At 45.3% G+C, this 17,078-nt stretch overlaps 1 protein-coding gene across 1 annotated transcript in view; it reads left to right on the top strand.

Moving 5' to 3' along the window:
* Positions 1-1,478: 1,478 nt before the first annotated feature.
* LOC137375474 (organic solute transporter subunit alpha-like) overlaps positions 1,479-17,078 on the top strand; it is a 24,305-nt gene continuing 8,705 nt past the window's right edge. Inside the window, exons 1-7 of the mRNA XM_068042772.1 lie at positions 1,479-1,586; positions 5,907-5,998; positions 6,615-6,769; positions 8,633-8,706; positions 9,584-9,742; positions 14,683-14,794; positions 16,756-16,902. Coding sequence (XP_067898873.1) covers positions 1,555-1,586; positions 5,907-5,998; positions 6,615-6,769; positions 8,633-8,706; positions 9,584-9,742; positions 14,683-14,794; positions 16,756-16,902 — 771 coding nt within the window. The 5' untranslated portion in view covers positions 1,479-1,554. The remainder of the gene's footprint in view (positions 1,587-5,906; positions 5,999-6,614; positions 6,770-8,632; positions 8,707-9,583; positions 9,743-14,682; positions 14,795-16,755; positions 16,903-17,078) is intronic.

Genomic DNA, 17,078 nt, shown 5'->3' with positions numbered 1-17,078 from the left:
TTTACAGAGGGTATAACATGGGAGACCGGCCAGGAGTGCATTGGAATAGTCAAGGCATGAATGAGGGTTTCATCAGCAGATGAGCTGAGAAAGGGGCGAAGTCGGGTGATGTTAACGGAGGTGAAAATAGGCGGTCTTAGTGATTGCACGGATATGAGGTCAGAAGCTCTTTTCGGAGTCAAATATGATATCAAGATTACAAACAGTCTGGTTCAGTCTCAGATAGTTGCCAGGGAGAAGGATGGAATCAGTGGCTAGGTAACGGAGTATGTGGCAGGGAATTCCCAGTCTTGGTCTTCCCAGTATTTAATGGGACGGAATTTCTGCTTATCCCGTACTGGATGTCGGCCAAGCAGTCTAACAATTTAGAGACAGTGGAGGAATTGAGCGAGCCCTCTCACCTGTACAGCTCTCTCACCTGTGCGGTCCATTGAACTCATAAGACAGGCAAACTGCAGCGAAGGAAGAAGAAAACAGCCCCAGAGGCGCTGCATGGAGACACTGGCTGGAAGAAGCAGCTTTAACAGATTGACACTTTCTCCTGGATGGCAGGTCAGTGATCCCTGACACGGCACCAAGGGGGCAGCACTGAGCAGAGGTGAGGTGGCACTTTAGCACCATTTATTGGCTGGCTGCAGGGTAGCACTGATGAAAGTCAAAAAGTGAGAAGGAGTTGAAAAGCAGAGACATCCATCGAAATATTTCTCAATGTCGGACAGGAGCAATTCTGCAAATCCATAAATTCATACAAGTGGGGATGGTCAGCACAAGACGAAAAAAATGAATACAATATTAAAGGCCATGGACAAGGAAGATTTGCATTCCTGAGGTAACTTTTAAACCTCAGGAGCTCCCAAAGTGCTTTACAACCAATGAAGTACTGTTCAGCTATCGTCACTGTTGCAACGTGGGAAATGCAACAGCCAATTTGCACACAGCAAGATCCCACAGCTATCAGATAATGACATGACAATGTGTTTTGGTGTTCATGGATACATTGGGAGGTTCTTCTGTAAATAATTCAGTGGGATCTTTTGCAACAGTCTGAGAAGAGGTCAGCAAAGGTTAGGTACAAAGGTCAGTGCTACCCTGCAGCTAGCCAGTAGATGGTGCTAAAGTGCCACCTCACCTCTGCTCAGTGCTGCCCCCTTGGTGCCCTGCCAGGGATCACTGACCTGCCATCCATGAGTAAAGATCCCTCAACACTGTCCCATCAAACACTCCTCGCTTTCTCAATTTATTCTCCACTAATGGGAGATTAAAGAAAGCAGACATAGTGGTGGGGGGGTTGGGGAATGGAGTTACTTTTCTTTTTCATTAACGCACCTCTCTGGGAAGCACAGAATAACACTGGGATGGCCAAAAGTCCAAAGTTTACAATGTTGGTACTGTTGGAGATTGATTACTGTAGCAGTTCTGGAGTTCAACACTCTGTAAAATCCTGACCCATTGTGGCAAACATGCCACGCAAAACAAATGAACAGAATTGCACACAGCACACACTCACAGGCTGCAGAAGACAGGAGCACAAGGGATACTAACATTGGAGAGAAGATGGCAATACCTTACCCTGAGGAAGTGACCAGGTAACAGCGTTAGTAAAAATGTTGATGCGAGCTGTGAATGTTAAATAGGAAACCGACCAACCAACAGTCTGGGCATGCGGCGCGTGGAGCCAAGGCTTCAGGGTCTGCAAAGGAAAGAACCTGCATTTCTATAGCACCTTTCACATCCTCAGGACACCACAACGTGCTTCACAGCCAATGAAGTGTAGTCATTGTTGCAATGTGGGAAACGGAGCAGACAATTTGTGCACAGCACGATCCCACAAACATCAATGAGATAAATAACAAGATAATCTGCTTTGGTGAAGTTGGTTTAACACCACCAACAACCTGCTTTATGTAGTGCCTTTAACGTAGTAAACCATCCCAAAGTTAGTCACAGAACCACATAAAGAGATATGAGGACAGGTCACCAAAAGCTTGGTCAAAGAGGTCGGTTTTAAGGAGCGTCTTAAAGGAGGAGAGAGAGGCAGAGAGGTTTAGGGAGGGAATTCCAGAGTTTAGGGCCCAGACAGTTGCAGGTACAGCCGTCAATGGTGGAGCAATTAAAATCAGGGATATTCAGGCCAGACTTGGAGGAGTGCAGAGATCTCAGAGGATTGTGGGGCTGGAGGAAGTTACAGAGATAGGGAGGGATGAGACCATGGAGGGAATTGAAAACAGGGATCAGATCAGAATTTTAAAATCGAGGTGTTGCTTATTCAGGAGCCAATATAGGTCAGCAATCACGGGGTTGATGGAGAAATGGGACTTGGTGCGAGTTAGGACAAGAAAACATAGTTTTGGAGGACCTCAAGTTTACAAGGGTAGAATGTGAGAAGCTGGCCAGGAATGTGTGAAATCATCAGGTTTTGGGGAAACAAAGGCATGGATGTGCATTTTAGCTGATGAGCTGAGGCACAAGGGTAGTCAGGTGATGTTACAGAGGTAGAAATAGGCACTCTTAGTGATGGCATAGAGGTCGGAAGGTCATCCCGGGGTCAAATATGACACAAAGGAATGAATCAAGAAATTCATTTTTTATTTGTTCCTGGGATGTGAGCATCGCTGGCCAGGTCAGCATTTATTGCCCATCCCTAATTGCCCTTGAGAAGGTGGTGGTGAGCTGCCTTCTTGAACCGCTGCAGTCCATGTGGGGTAGGTACACCCACAGTGCTGTTAGGAAGGGAGTTCCAGGATTTTGACCCAGCCACAGTGAAGGAACGGCGATATAGTTCCAAGTCAGGATGGTGTGTGACTTGGAGGGGAACTTGCAGGTGGTGGTGTTCCCATGTATCTGCTGCCCTTGTCCTTCTAGGTGGAAGAGATTGCGGGTTTGGAAGGTGCTGTCGAAGGAGCCTTGATGAGTTGCTGCAGTGCATCTGGTAGATGGTGCACACTGCTGCCACTGTGCGTCGGTGGTGGAGGGAGTGAATGTTTGTGGATGGGGTGCCAATCATGCGGGCTGCTTTGTCCTGGATGGTGTCGAGCTTCTTGAGTGTGGTTGGAGCTGCACCCATCCAGGCAAGTGGAGAGTATTCCATCACACTCCTGACTTGTGCCTTATAGATGGTGGAAAGGCTTTGGGGAGTCAGGAGGTGAGTTACTCGCCTCAGGATTCCTAGCCTCTGACCTGCTTTTGTAGCCACGGTATTTATATGGCTACTCCAGTTCAGTTTCTGGTCAATGGTAGCCCCTAGGATGTTGATAGTGGAGGATTCTGTGATGGTAATGCCATTGAATGTCATGGGGAGATGGTTAGATTCTCTCTTGTTAGAGATGGTCATTGCCTGATCATTGCCAATTCTGAGAATAGTGCCGTGGAATTGCTTTACATCCACCTGAGAGGGCAGATGGGGCCTCGGTTTAATGCCTTCTCTGAAAGACGGCATCTCCAACAGTGTAGCGCTCCCCTAATACTGCACTGGGAATGTCAGCCTGTATTATATGCTGAACTCGCTGGAGTGGGACTTGAACCCACAAACCTCTGACCCAGAGGTGAGAGTGTAATTTAGTCTTCAGAACTAGCTTGATGGAATAATGTCGAGGGAGCTTTCTTTGCATTTAACCCTGTTGTTCCTGTGTTCCAAGTGTTTGTCGGGGCAGTGTAGAGGGAGCTCTAGTCTGTATATACACCTTGCTCATCCTGAGCCCAGTCATCGATGAAGTAGTTTTAGATGGAACTTTACACAAGGTGAGAAGCAAGACTCAGTTTTCAAAATCAAGGCAGTGATTGTCCAAATATTAGATAATAGATCCCTTCCCTCCATCAGGACGGGGCAGTGGGGGGGTGGGGGGAATGGGGGGGGGGGGGCTTCTCACTGATGATTACATTTTGTCGAACTCCATTCACAACTCCTCCAATCAGGAAGCAGCTCGTGACAGCCTACAAATGGGCGTAGACCACATCCACATCAACAGGGTTGCCCCATCAGCAGGAGCAAGCCTGGGCACTCTCTGATGAGTGGCTCACCTTTAACTGCAGTTCAGTGGGTAGCACTCTCTCGCCTGTGAGACAGAAGGTTGTGGATTCAAAACCCACTCGAGAGACTTGAGCACGAAAATTTAGGCTGATGCTCCAGTGTCAGAGGTGCTGTCCTTGAGATCCAATGTTGAACTGAGGCCCTGTCTGCCCTCTTAATGGACATAAAAGATGCCAGGTCACTATTTTGAAGAAGAGCAGGGGAGTTCTCCCTGGTGTCCTGGCCAATATTTATCCCTCAATCAACATCACAAAAACAGATGATCTAGATCTTGCTGTGCACAATTCGTCAGGTGCATTTCCTACATTACAACAGTGGTTACACGTAACTTCATTGGCTGTAAAGTGCTTTGGGATGTCTGAGATTGTGAAAGGTGCTATATAAATGCAGGTCTTTCTCAAAGTCTGTCCACCATCTGCAAGGCACAAGTCAGGAGTGTGATGGAATACTCTCCACTTGCCTGGATGGGTGCAGCTCCAACAACACTCAAGAAGCTCAACACCATCCAGAACAAAGCAGCCTGCTTGATTGGCACCCCATCTACAAACATTCACTCCCTACACCACCGACGCACAGTAGCAGCACTGTGTACCATCTACAAGATGCACTGCAGCAACTCACCAAGGCTCCTTCGACAGCACCTTCCAAACCCGCGACCTCTACCACCTAGAAATACAAGGGCAGCAGATGCATGGGAACACCACCACCTGCAAGTTCCCCTCCAAGCAACACACCATCCTGACTTGGAACTGTATCGCCGTTCCTTCACTGTCGCTGGGTCAAAATCCTGGAACTCCCTTCCTAACAGCACTGTGGGTGTACCTACCCCACATGGACTGCAGCGGTTCAAGAAGGCAGCTCACCACCACCTTCTCAAGGGCAATTAGGGATGGGCAATAAGTGCTGGCCTAGCCAGCGACGCCCACATCCCAAGAAGAGCTAAAAGAAAAGTTTTGGCCTCAAGAGAACGAATCTCACCTGCTCCACCTAAAAAAAAAATGGCACAAAGAAGTCCAGGACTATGGGAACTTTTCATGTTCAGCATGGGGTGTCATCTCCTGTAGGGACACTTCAATGATGCTCAATACCCACCCAATCCCCAACACTGGTTTGTAAGGTGGAGCAGATGTGAGTCATTCTCTTGAGGCCTTTCTGGGCTCAAGCTTAACAAATAGGTGAAGCAATCTTCAAAAAACAGCTACTTCGCCTTACAGTGTAACGTAATAAATCACCTCCAAGATTTTAGCACCTTTCAAAAAGTTTCATACACTGACTTCACACAAAGGGTCGTGGAAACCTGGAACTCACTGCCCCAAAAGTCTGGGGATTCTGGGGGTCAATTGGAGTTTTCAAAGCGGAGATTGATAGATTTTTGTCGGGTAAAGAGTGTCAAGGGATATTGAGCAAAGGCTTTGATAGGAGAGTTAATCAGAGAGGTCTGCATACTCTAAAAATGACCCTTTTGAAAACCTGCAGCAATTTACTTGTTTGAACGACCTTCAATCACTGACTAAACACAACTATAATTGCAACTCTCAGAAACCATCAGCTCATCTGAAAAATATCCACCTCAAATTCCTGCAAAACTGTTGTCGGAGACAGTAGATTCAGCGGGAATCAGGAATGTGGCAACTAAAGTGAGCAGTGAAGCACTCACCACGCCGGAATATTCTGAGCTGGTGGAAGTCACTATATAAATGCAAGTCTTTAAAATTCTTCCAGGAGAATCCAATTGTAAATCACAGCATAAAGGAATTTGATCAGGATTAGGGGTTGTCACTGCAAACTGACCTATGGGTAGATAATCTCAATGTACACAAAAGCAAATTATGATGAGTGTTTTATCAGTGACATTTCTTTGTTGAACTTGTTTTTCAAGGTTTCCTCCGGACATTGTCGAACTAATGGAGAAATTCAATATTTCAGAAGCCTGTTTGTTACCCCCTCCGAGATCCATCAACCTTATCTTAAGTAAGTCAAGAAGAAAATCCTAAATTTTTTTTTTAATTGGGAAACCCAGGTGAAGGGGGTCAAGGCTAATGTCATGTCAAGATAAATCAGGAAGTGGTGACTCGGCAAAATCCTGCAGATGCTGGAGATCTGAAATAAAAACAGAAAGTGCTGGAAATCCTCAGCAGGTCTGACAGCATTTGTGGAGACAGAAGCAGAGTTAACGTTTCAGGTCTGTAATCTATTGTCAGAACAGCTCTGAGGAAAAATCATCAAACTTTAAATATTGGTCCAGGTCACCGCTTTTCTTCCAGTGGTGCCTGTGGAATCTTGGCAGACGGGCCTCAGTTTAATGTCTCATCTGAAAAATGGCACTACTGACAGTGCAGCACTCCCTCGGTACTGGCACTGGGAGTTATGTGCCCAAGTTTGTGGAGTAGGGACTTGAACCCACAACTTTCTGACTCAGTGGTGAGAGTTCTACCAATTGGCCCACAACCTGACACCATTTAACAGGGGAGGATGAAGTTCCAAAGAGTTGCTCAGCCCTGCAGCTGCTTTGGAACTTGTTCCATGACAGCAGAGGTTCTGACGTCCAGTTTCTGAGTTCATTTTTCCCATCTCTGTCCTTGTGTAGACCTGACCTGGCTGGATATTGGCGTCTTTGCTGCACTTACTGCCATGACTGCATTGTCTGTCATTATCTACATGGAGAACACTTATTATTTACTGAAGGGTGTGAGATGTCCCTTTAAGATGAAGACTTTAGTGTGGATCAGTGCAGCACCAACTGTGAGTTTATCTTTGCTGTAAAATTAACAACTGTTACGAACAGGCAGTTAATTTAATTCTTTTCCCCCTCTGGTCAAATTTCCCTGTTTTTTCAACCACCTGTCCATAAATAGATAATATTTGAATTTCTTTCCCTCTCTTAAACCCTAATAATAAAAGACTGCAATCAACAGCACAGATTTTAAAGTTACAACAAAGCAGGGTTTATTTACACACTTTTAAACTCGGGAAGGAGTTTAACTTCACCATGCATGCTTAAAAACATTCAGTGAAAGGTTAAAGGCATAAAAAGAGGCAAGGACGATGACGAAATAGAAACTTATCTTAACTACCCAGCGAATATGGATTTCAGTTAAAACTAATGTCTATTAAAATTATCCAAAAGAGTCCAAAAATTGGAGATCACCTGTTAGAAATGCTGAATTCGGGGAGGACCTGTGGGAAGTGGCTCTTCTCTGACAAGCTTCTTCTCCTTAGCACCCTCAAAGGTAAACTGAGATAGCTCGATTTGGCTGAAGTCACTGTTCTTGCAGATTTTTCAAAGTGTGGCTCTTTAAAAGGAAAATGTTCTTGCTGAAAAGGCCTTAGAGAAAGACGTTAATGCTGCTTGATGACAGTTCTGCTTCTTGCAGAGGGCTCTCAGGGAGAAATCTTATGGAGAAGTGACTCCCAGGCAGCTCATGGCCAGCTGTCTAAATGAACAAGCCATCCCTTCAGTTGGTACCGTTACAAGTTCAGCAGGTTCGATCGTGAGGCTCCTGGTCAAGCTAGACAACATGATCTCCCTCCTCCATTTTAACAAGCAGTACAGACTTAAACATGATGGATAAAATAGCGCTTGACGTTCAGACCTAAAACTACAATTTACAAAGGGGTTCGCGTCCATTCGTGACACAACTATTAGTGAGAAAATGCAAGGAATCACATCGAACGTACAGCACAGAAACAGGCCACTCGGCCCATCTGATCTGTGCTGGTGTTTCTGCTGCACATGAGCCGCCTCTCACCCCCTTTCAACTTTCTGTGATTCATGTTTAAGGACACACAGAACCCTGTCGAATGCCAACATTTCCCAGTCTTTCACCATTTAAAAAATATTCTGCGTTTGTATTTTTCCTTCCAAACTGGATAACTTCACATTTCCCCACATTATATTCCATTTGCCACTTTCTTACCCAATCGCCCAACCATCAACAGCCTCTTTGAACCCTCACTGCTTACTTTCCCACCTAACTTTGTACCATCAGCAAACTTGGATAGGCTACACTCTGCCCTCTCATCCAAGTCGTTGGTATAGATTGAGGCCCCAGCACTGATCCTTGCACGATACAGCCTGCCAACCTGAAAATGACCCCAGTTATTCCCACTCTCCGTGTACTGTCCATTAACCAATCCTCTATCCGTGAAATATATTACCCCCCAGTCCCATGATTGCTGTGCTGTGCCTGACCCGGATCCGACACACGTTCATCTCCTCTTTCCCAAAATGACCATCCTTCATGCGGGCGAGTTTAGAAGCAGAATGACGACTGGCTATTCTTCAATATGAGGCATCACCTTACACCCACCCAACGTCCACACACAAACATAAACACACTCTCTCACACACTTTTTCCACACACAAACACTTACACTCCCTCTACCCCAGCCCCTCCCCCTCGACTCTGGACCAGTTATTGCGAGGATTGAACTTGGCACTTGAGACACAGGTGTGTCTGGGAGAGTTTTGGGCTGTGTGTTTATCCAATCGTTGTTCCGCACAGACTGTAATTTATTTATCCAAAGACGAGGTGCAAGGTGTCGCCGTCGCTGTCCACCTTCTCTCTGACCGAAGCCTCACCGAGTGTCTCTTCTCTCTTCCAGGTTATTGGCATCACGTCCTGTTTGGGGCTCTGGGTTCCTCGGGCCATCATGTTCATCGACATGATGGCAGCAACGTAAGTGGCAGAGCACGGGCACTCGTCCACCTTAGTGACCCTGCATCACATGTCACAAACACTAATACACAGCCCCAACCCTAATACACAGCCTCGACCCTAATACACAGCACCGACCCTAATACACAGCCCCGACCCTAATACACAGCACCGAGCCTAATACACAGCACCGACCCTAATACACAGCCCCGACCCTAATACACAGCCTCAACCCTAATACACAGCCCCAACCCTAATACACAGCACCGACCCTAATACACAGCACCGACCCTAATACACAGCCTCGACCCTAATACACAGCACCGACCCTAATACACAGCACCGACCCTAATACACAGCCTCGACCCTAATACACAGCACCGACCCTAATACACAGCACCGACCCTAATACACAGCCTCGAACCTAATACACAGCACCGACCCTAATACACAGCCTCGACCCTAATACACAGCACCGACCCTAATACACAGCACCGACCCTAATACACAGCCCCGACCCTAATACACAGCCTCGACCCTAATACACAGCACCGACCCTAATACACAGCCCCGACCCTAATACACAGCCTCGACCCTAATACACAGCACCGACCCTAATACACAGCACCGACCCTAATACACAGCCTCGACCCTAACACACAGCCTCGACCCTAACACACAGCACCGACCCTAATACACAGCCCCGACCCTAATACACGGCCTCGACCCTAATACTAACCCTCAGTCTAACTCGAGTACCTGAACCTGACTCTCCAAAGTGGCCCATGATCCTATAGTTAATAAAAGAATGATTGGGACACAGAGTTTGTCCTCGGGTTACTCCATGTTTGACCTGCAGGATCTGAATGGACTTTCCCACTTCCTCTTCTTTCCCCAGTTATTTTGGGGTGTGTTTTTATCTGCTGCTGCTGGTAATTGTGGAAGGTTACGAGGGGAAGGAAGCCTTACTGGAACACTTGGAGACTGTCTCACTAGCGATCAGTACGGGGCCTTGTTGCTGCTGCTGCCCCTGTTTGCCTCGCATGCGAATGACCAGGTAAGATGTCACCAGCCACAACACGGCCAATTAGAGGGTCTGGAGGGAAAAGAAAGAGAAGACCCGCATTTCTATAGCACCTTTTCCCCACCTCAGGACATCCCAAAGCACTTTACAGCCAATGAAGTACTTCTGAAGTGTTGTAATGCAGGAAATTGGCCATCTCAATAACTCCAGACAGGAAAATCAGTCACTGAATCATCAGAGAATGATACAGTGCAGAAAGAGGACATTCGGCCCATCATGCCTGTGCCAGCTCTTTGAAAGAGCTATCCAATTAATCCCACTCTTCTTAGTGATCCAAAAATCCAATTTTACCCTCCGGAGAGACGGGATCCTCCAGTGGGAAAAATCCAGAACAAGTGAGCAAAGGAACAGGAAGAGGCCATTCAGCCCCCTCGAGCCGGTTCCACCATTCAAAGTGGCCTAACTCCATATACCTGCCTTTTCCCCATATCATGTAATATCGTTGGTTAACAAAAATCTATCAATCTCTGATTTAAAATTAACAGCTGTCTGTGGAAGAGTTTCAAGGTTCAACCACCCTTTGTGTGTAGAAGTGTTTCTTAATTTCACTCCTGGATGTTGAAAGGATGTTTCCCCTTGTGGGAGAGACTAAAACTTGGGGCACTGTTTAAAAATAAGGGGCTTCCCATTTAAGACAGAGATGAGGAGGAAGTTTTTTCTCTCAGAGGGTGGTGAGTCTGTAGCACTCTCTTCCCCGGAGAGTGGTGGAGGCAGGGGCATTGAATGTTTTTAAGGCTGAGGTGGACAGATTCTTGACAAACAAGGGAGTCAACGGGTATCAGGGGTAGGCAGGAAAGTGGAGTTCAGTCCACAAACAGATCAGCCATGATCTTATAGAATGGCAGAGCAGGCTCGAGGGGCCGAATGGCCTACTTCTACTCCTAGTTGGTATGCTTATGTGTATGTTTGTACGTCTGGCTCTAATTTTTAGATTATATCCCCTAATCCTGGGCTCCTGCAACCAGTGGAAATAGTTTCTCTCTATCTAGCCTATCTGTTCCCCTCAATATCTTAAAAACTTCGATCAAATCACCCGTTAACCTTCTCAGTCTCATAAACATATACTGCACTGCCAAGACCAATATATCCTTCCTAAGGCGTGGTGCCCAGAACTGCTTCCAGTAACTCCAGGTGTGGTCTAACCTGGGCTTTGTGTAACTGAAGCATAACTTCTCCCCCCTTTGTACTCCAGTCCTGTAGATATAAAGGGCAGCATTCCATTAGCCTTTCTGTTTATGTTCTGTACCTATTCGTGACACTTTAATGATCTGTGTCCCTGAACCCCAAGTCTCTTTGGACCTCCACTGCTTCTAGCTTTTCCCCACTTCGAAAGTTCCCAGTTCTATCCTTTTGGGTCCAAAGTGAATAACCTCACATTTATCTGCATGGAAATCCATTTGCCGCATTATAGGCCATTTACTTAATCTATTAATATCTCATTGTGATGTTATGCTTCGATCTACACTGCTTATACTGTCTTTGTGCCATTCACAAATTTGGATGTGCGACTTTCTATCCCATCATCTAAGTTGTCAATAAATACCGTGAATATTTGAGGCTCCAGCACAGATCCTGGTGGGACATCACTAATCACAGCCTGCCAATCAGAGTACCTGCCCATTACCCCTACTCTCCGTCTCCTGTTGCTCAGCCAGTTTTCTAACGACGTCAATAGTTTGCCTTCAATTCCACGAGCATAACCTTAAAATTAGAGCCAGGGCCATTCAGGGTTGATGTCAGGAAGCACTTCTTCAGACAAGGGGCAGCGGAAATCTGGAACTCTCTCCCACAGAAAGCTGTTGAGGCTGGGGGCCAATTGGAGCTTTCAAGGCTGAGCTTTTTGACGGGCGAGGGTATTGAGGATTATGGAACCAAGGGTGAAGAGACGGAGCTAACAGACAGACCAGCCGCTATCTAACTGAATGACAGGACATCTTGGAGGGGCTGACTGTCTTCCCAAGCACTTTGGGTTGTTCTCAGAATGTGATAATGTTTGCAAGTTCATTCTTTTAAAAAAAAAATTCTATTCATGGTTAGATCTCACCTAGGATAATCTTGACACGTTTATAGAAATATCAAAATAGTTAGCAAAGCAGAAAATGAATGGGATTAAATTGCTTCCAAGCATTCATTCCTCAATACGGCCAAGTCTGTGCTGAAGTCATTCAGCATGGAGCAACAGCACTACCAGGTGGGCACCAGCAGTACTGCAACTGCAAGGCTGCTCTTTAAAAACATTGTTAAATGAATTAGCTGCCAGATCAGCAACCTTTTTTTTTTAACCTGAAGGGGCTTTTTTTTTAAAAAAAAATTGCCAAAATAAAAACTTTTGGGAGCTGCAAGATGAAAATTTGGCATTTCTTAACCAAACACTTGACAAAGTGTCTCTGATAGAATGCATAATTTGCATATATAATAAATAAAACAGATGTTGAATTTATGTATCAATAGAAAAAAAAATCAAAATTAAAATAGACCTAACTCTGGATTATCACATTTTTGATGTTTTTTAAATTACACTTTTGTCAGTAAAGTCATCTTTGAAACAAACTTTAACTTAAGACGTGTAGAATTAAGACAATTCCTTCAGCTATTGATTCTTGTGATGATAACTTCTGACAGCACATTCAGAATATTTTATCATCTCAGTCATATTAGAAACAATAACAGTCACAACCAGAAAACCTGGTCCTCTAATCTAAGGCAGTATGAGGAGAGATTGAGTCGGTTAGGATTATATTCGCTGGAGTTCAGAAGAGTGAGGGGGGATCTCATAGAAACCTATAAAATTCTAACAGGACTTGACAGGGTAGATGCAGGAAGGATGTTCCCAATGGTGAGGGAGTCCAGAACCAGGGGTCATAGTCTAAGGATACGGGGTAAACCTTTCAGGACTGAGATGAGGAGAAATTACTTCTCCCAGAGAGTGGTGAGCCTGTGGAATTCGCCACCACAGAAAGCAGTTGAGGCCAAAACATTGTATGTTTTCAAGAAGGTGTTAGATATAGCTCTTGGGTTTAAAGGGATCAAAGAGTATGGGGCGAAAGTGGGAACAGGTTACTGAGTTGGATGACCAGCCATGATCATAATGAATGGCAGAGCAGGCTCGAAGGGCCGAATGGCCTACTCCTGCTCCTATTGTCTATGTTTCTATTATCTATAACTACGGTGTAGCCAAACCACTCCAACAGGTTTATTTAGAGCATGGTGATGTTTTTCGTTCAGATAATCATTGGAAATTGTAAAGTATAGCATAATGATTGGCCCTTTATCCCCACAATAAAAACTCTGTTACTTTTCTTGATTTAATTTTCTCGGCCTTTTTCATGTTAAGGTGACCAACTGGAAAAGGTTGGGAGCGGCAAATGAGCTGTTAAAGAGATGCCTGCAGCTCCAGAGCTGGTTTAGGTGAATAAAGGGGCCTAGAGGACAAGTACAGAGTCATGACTTGTTAACAAATGACAGACTTCCTGCTTAAATAAATTAATAAATCAGTACTTTCTCTTCTGGCCTGTTTCTCCTCTGCAAGGCTCCAAAAACATGAACTCATCCACAACTCTGCTCCCCTGTATCTTAACACGCACCAAGTCCCGTTCCCCTATCACCCCTGTGCTCGCTGACCTACATTGGCTACCGGTCAAGCAACGTCTGGATTTTAAAATTCTTATCCTTGTTTTTAAATCCCTCCAGGACCTCACTCCTCCCTATCTCTGTAACCTCCTCCAGCCCCACAACCCTCCGAGATCTCTTGCTCTAATTCTGGCCTCTGGAGCATCCCTGATTTTAATCGCTCCACAATTGCTGGCTGTGCCTTCAGGTTCCTAGACCCTAAAATCTGGAATTCCCTCCCTAAACCTCTCTGCCTCTCCATCCGCCTTAAACATGCTCCATAAAACCTACTTCTTTGACCAAGCTTTTCACCATCTGCTCTAATATCTCCTTATGTGGATCGGTGTCAAACTTTAAAATAAAAGCAAAATACTGCAGAAGCTGGAAATCTGAAATAAAAACAAGAAATGCTGGAAATACTCAGCAGGTCTGGCAGCATCTGTGGAGAGAGAAGCAGAGTTAACGTTTCAGGTCAGTGATCTTTCATCAGAACTGGCAAAGGTTAGAGATGTAATAGGTTTTAAGCAAGTAAAGCGGGGGTGGAGCAAGAGATAACAAAAGAGGTGTTGATAGGACAAGGTCACAGAGAATAACCGATCAGGTCATGGAGCAAAGGCAAATGGTATGTTAATGGTGTGCTGAAAGACAAAGAATTAGTGCTGAGGGTGTTAATTGACAGAAAAATGAATAGCCCTGGCCCAAAGCGCAAGCATGAAAAAAAAAAGTGGGCAGGCACATGGTATAACAAAAATGAAACAAACTAAAATAAAAGAAAAAATAACTGGAAATAAAAAGAGGGGGGGGGGGGGTGCCTGTCATGCTCTGAAATTATTGAACTCAATGTTCAGTCCGGCAGGCTGTAGTGTGCCTAATCGGTAAATGAGATGCTGTTTCTCGAGCTTGCGTTGATGTTCACTGGAACACTGCAGCAATCCCAGGACAGAGATGTGGGCATGAGAGCAGGGGGGAGTGTTGAAATGGCAAGCAACCGGAAGCTCAGGGTCCTGCTTGCGGACTGAGCGAAGGTGTTCCACAAAGCGGTCACCCAATCTGCTTCTCTCTCCACAGATGCTGCCAGACCTGCTGAGTATTTCCAGTCCAGCATTTCTTGTTTTTATTTCGGTGTCAAACTTTCTTTGATTAACACCCCTGTGAAGCGGCCTGGGGTATTTTACTATGTAAAAGACGCTATATAAATGCAGGTTGTTGTTACATAAAATCATCGTCATCCGGTGGCAGTTTTTTGAAAGCTGTGTGAGATCGTCAGTCGATATAGAGTTTAATTTTTCTTTTTGTCTGCTTAGGCGGAAATTTAGGATTTTTGTGCTGGGTTCATTCCAAGTGGCTTTTCTTCGACCTGTCATTTATTTCGTGGGAATTGTTTTATGGACGAACGGACTCTACAATCCGGGTGATGTGAGTGAGATAAAAACCTGATTATTATATCCGTCTTTCCGATGAGATGTTAAACTGAGGCCCCGTCTGACCTCTTAGGTGGCCATAAACGATCCCACAACCATTATTCCAAAGACAAACAGGGGATTTTCCCCAATGTGCTGACCAATATTTATCCTTCAACCACTGTCACTTATAAAATACAGGTTATGTTGGCCATGATCATATTTCTGTTTGTGGGATCTTGCTTTGCGCAAATTGACTGCTGTGATTCCTACATTATAACACTGTGTACAAGTATTTCATTGGCTCTAAAGTGCTTTGGGGCAATCCAACATTGTGACAGGTTCTATATAAATGCAGTCTTTGTTAATGAGCCTCTTTCTATAATATTTTATCTCCGCCTTTTCTTTGAAAGTGATCCCTTGTTGGGATGTGGGCCCTGCTGCCCCAGTTACCAACATGTGCCCCAGCCACAGGAAAACTGAGGGACTTCTCCACCACCGAGCTAAGAATGAGTTAGAGGAGCAGATAGTGGGATGAGCCCGATCCTGCCACTCTGAGCTCCCAGCAGGGACATCCCGGTCGTGACAGCACGGGATGGAGAGAGCTAGGGTTACAATGTTGTAGCTCCATCTACAAGACTGTGAATGGGGGAATCGCTCAGTAATGTTTGAGGCATTAGGGAGAAGGAATTACATTGAATTTACAGAAAACAGGCCATTCAGCCCATCTGTTCTATGCTGATGTTTATACTCCACATGAGCCTCCTCCCACCTCTTTTCATCTCACCATCAGCATATTCCTCTATTCCTTTCCCCCTCATGTGTTTAACCAGCTTCCCCTTAAACACATCCAGACTATTCCCTCAACCACTCCCTCTGTTAGCGAGTTCCACATTCTCACCACTCTCTGGGTAAAGAGATTTCTCCTGAATCCCCTGTTGGATTTGTTAGTGACTGTCGTATATTTATGGTCCCCTAGTTCTGGTCTCCTCCACAAGTGGAAACATCTTCTCTATATCTACCCTATCGAACCTTTTCATAATTTTAAAAAGCTCCATCAGGTCACCTCTTAGCCTTCTCTTTTCTGGAGAAAAGTGCCCCAGCCTGTTCAATCTTTCTTGATAGTGAAAACCTCTCCGTTCTGGTTAGCACACTTTTGATAGGATTTGAGGGTCCCTGTGAGGGTGCGGAGGAGAGTAACCAGAATGGTTCCAGGAATGGGGGATTTTAAAGAAAGAAAGACTTGCACTTATATAGCATCTTTCACGGCCACTGGACGTCTCAAAGTGCTTTACAGCCAAAGATGTACTTTTTTGAAGTATAGTCGCTGTTGTAATGTAAGATTTTAGCTACAAGGTTAGGTTGGAAAAGCTGGGGTTGTTCTGCCTGGAGCAAAGGAGATTAAGAGGAGATTTGATGGAGGTGTACAAGATTGTGACAGGCTTAGATAAAGTCGACAAAGAAAAGTTGTTCCCATTAACTGATGGTACAAGGACTAGGGGACACAAATTTAAGGTTTTGGGCAAGAGATGCAGGGGGGAATGTGAGGAAAAACGTTTGTACGCAGTGAGTGGTAATGAACTGGAATTTGCTGCCTAAGAGGGTGGTGGATGCGGAGGCAATGAATGATTTCAAAAGGAAATTGGATGGGAACTTGAGGGAATTAAACTTGCAGGACTCTGGGGATCAAGCGGGGAAATGGGACTGACTGGATTGCTCTATAGAGAGCCGGCACGGACTCGATGGGCTGAATGGCCTCCTTCTGTGACATTATTACTCTGACTCTGCTGCAGCAAAGTGATGCAATGTCCACATCCCCTACCAGCCATATTGTAACTGATCAGTGATCAGGTCTCCCAGCAGAACACTCGTTCCCAAACGAAGGCAAAATTTAATTCTTAGATCATATCCAAGTTTTGAATTGTCTGTTGGTAACCCTGATACCTTTCTTGCTTCTCCCCATTTTGCATTGCTCAGTTATCTTCCACGAGCATTTTCCTGTGGCTCAATCTGTTCCTGGGAGTGTCCACAATCCTCGGGCTTTGGCCGGTGAATATCCTGTTCCGAGAGGCTAAACTCCACATGGCCGATCAGAATCTGACAGCTAAGTTTGCGCTGTTTCAGGTGAGTGAGTCACAGACCCAGTGCTCTAGGGGTTGGGAATCTGGGGGAAATAGCCTAAGCCTGAAGCTGAAACGAATAAGATGATGAGGGTAAAAGTCAGACCAAGTTAAGAAAGGAGGGCTTCTAAAAAAATTTTTTTTTTATTCATTCACAGAATAAAGCCATCTCTGGCAGAA

This window comes from Heterodontus francisci, chromosome 11, assembly GCF_036365525.1.
Source record: "Heterodontus francisci isolate sHetFra1 chromosome 11, sHetFra1.hap1, whole genome shotgun sequence".
Lineage (NCBI taxonomy): Eukaryota > Metazoa > Chordata > Chondrichthyes > Heterodontiformes > Heterodontidae > Heterodontus > Heterodontus francisci.
Note: the sequence above shows the minus strand (reverse complement) of the source record. Positions and strands in the feature narration are given on the sequence as shown.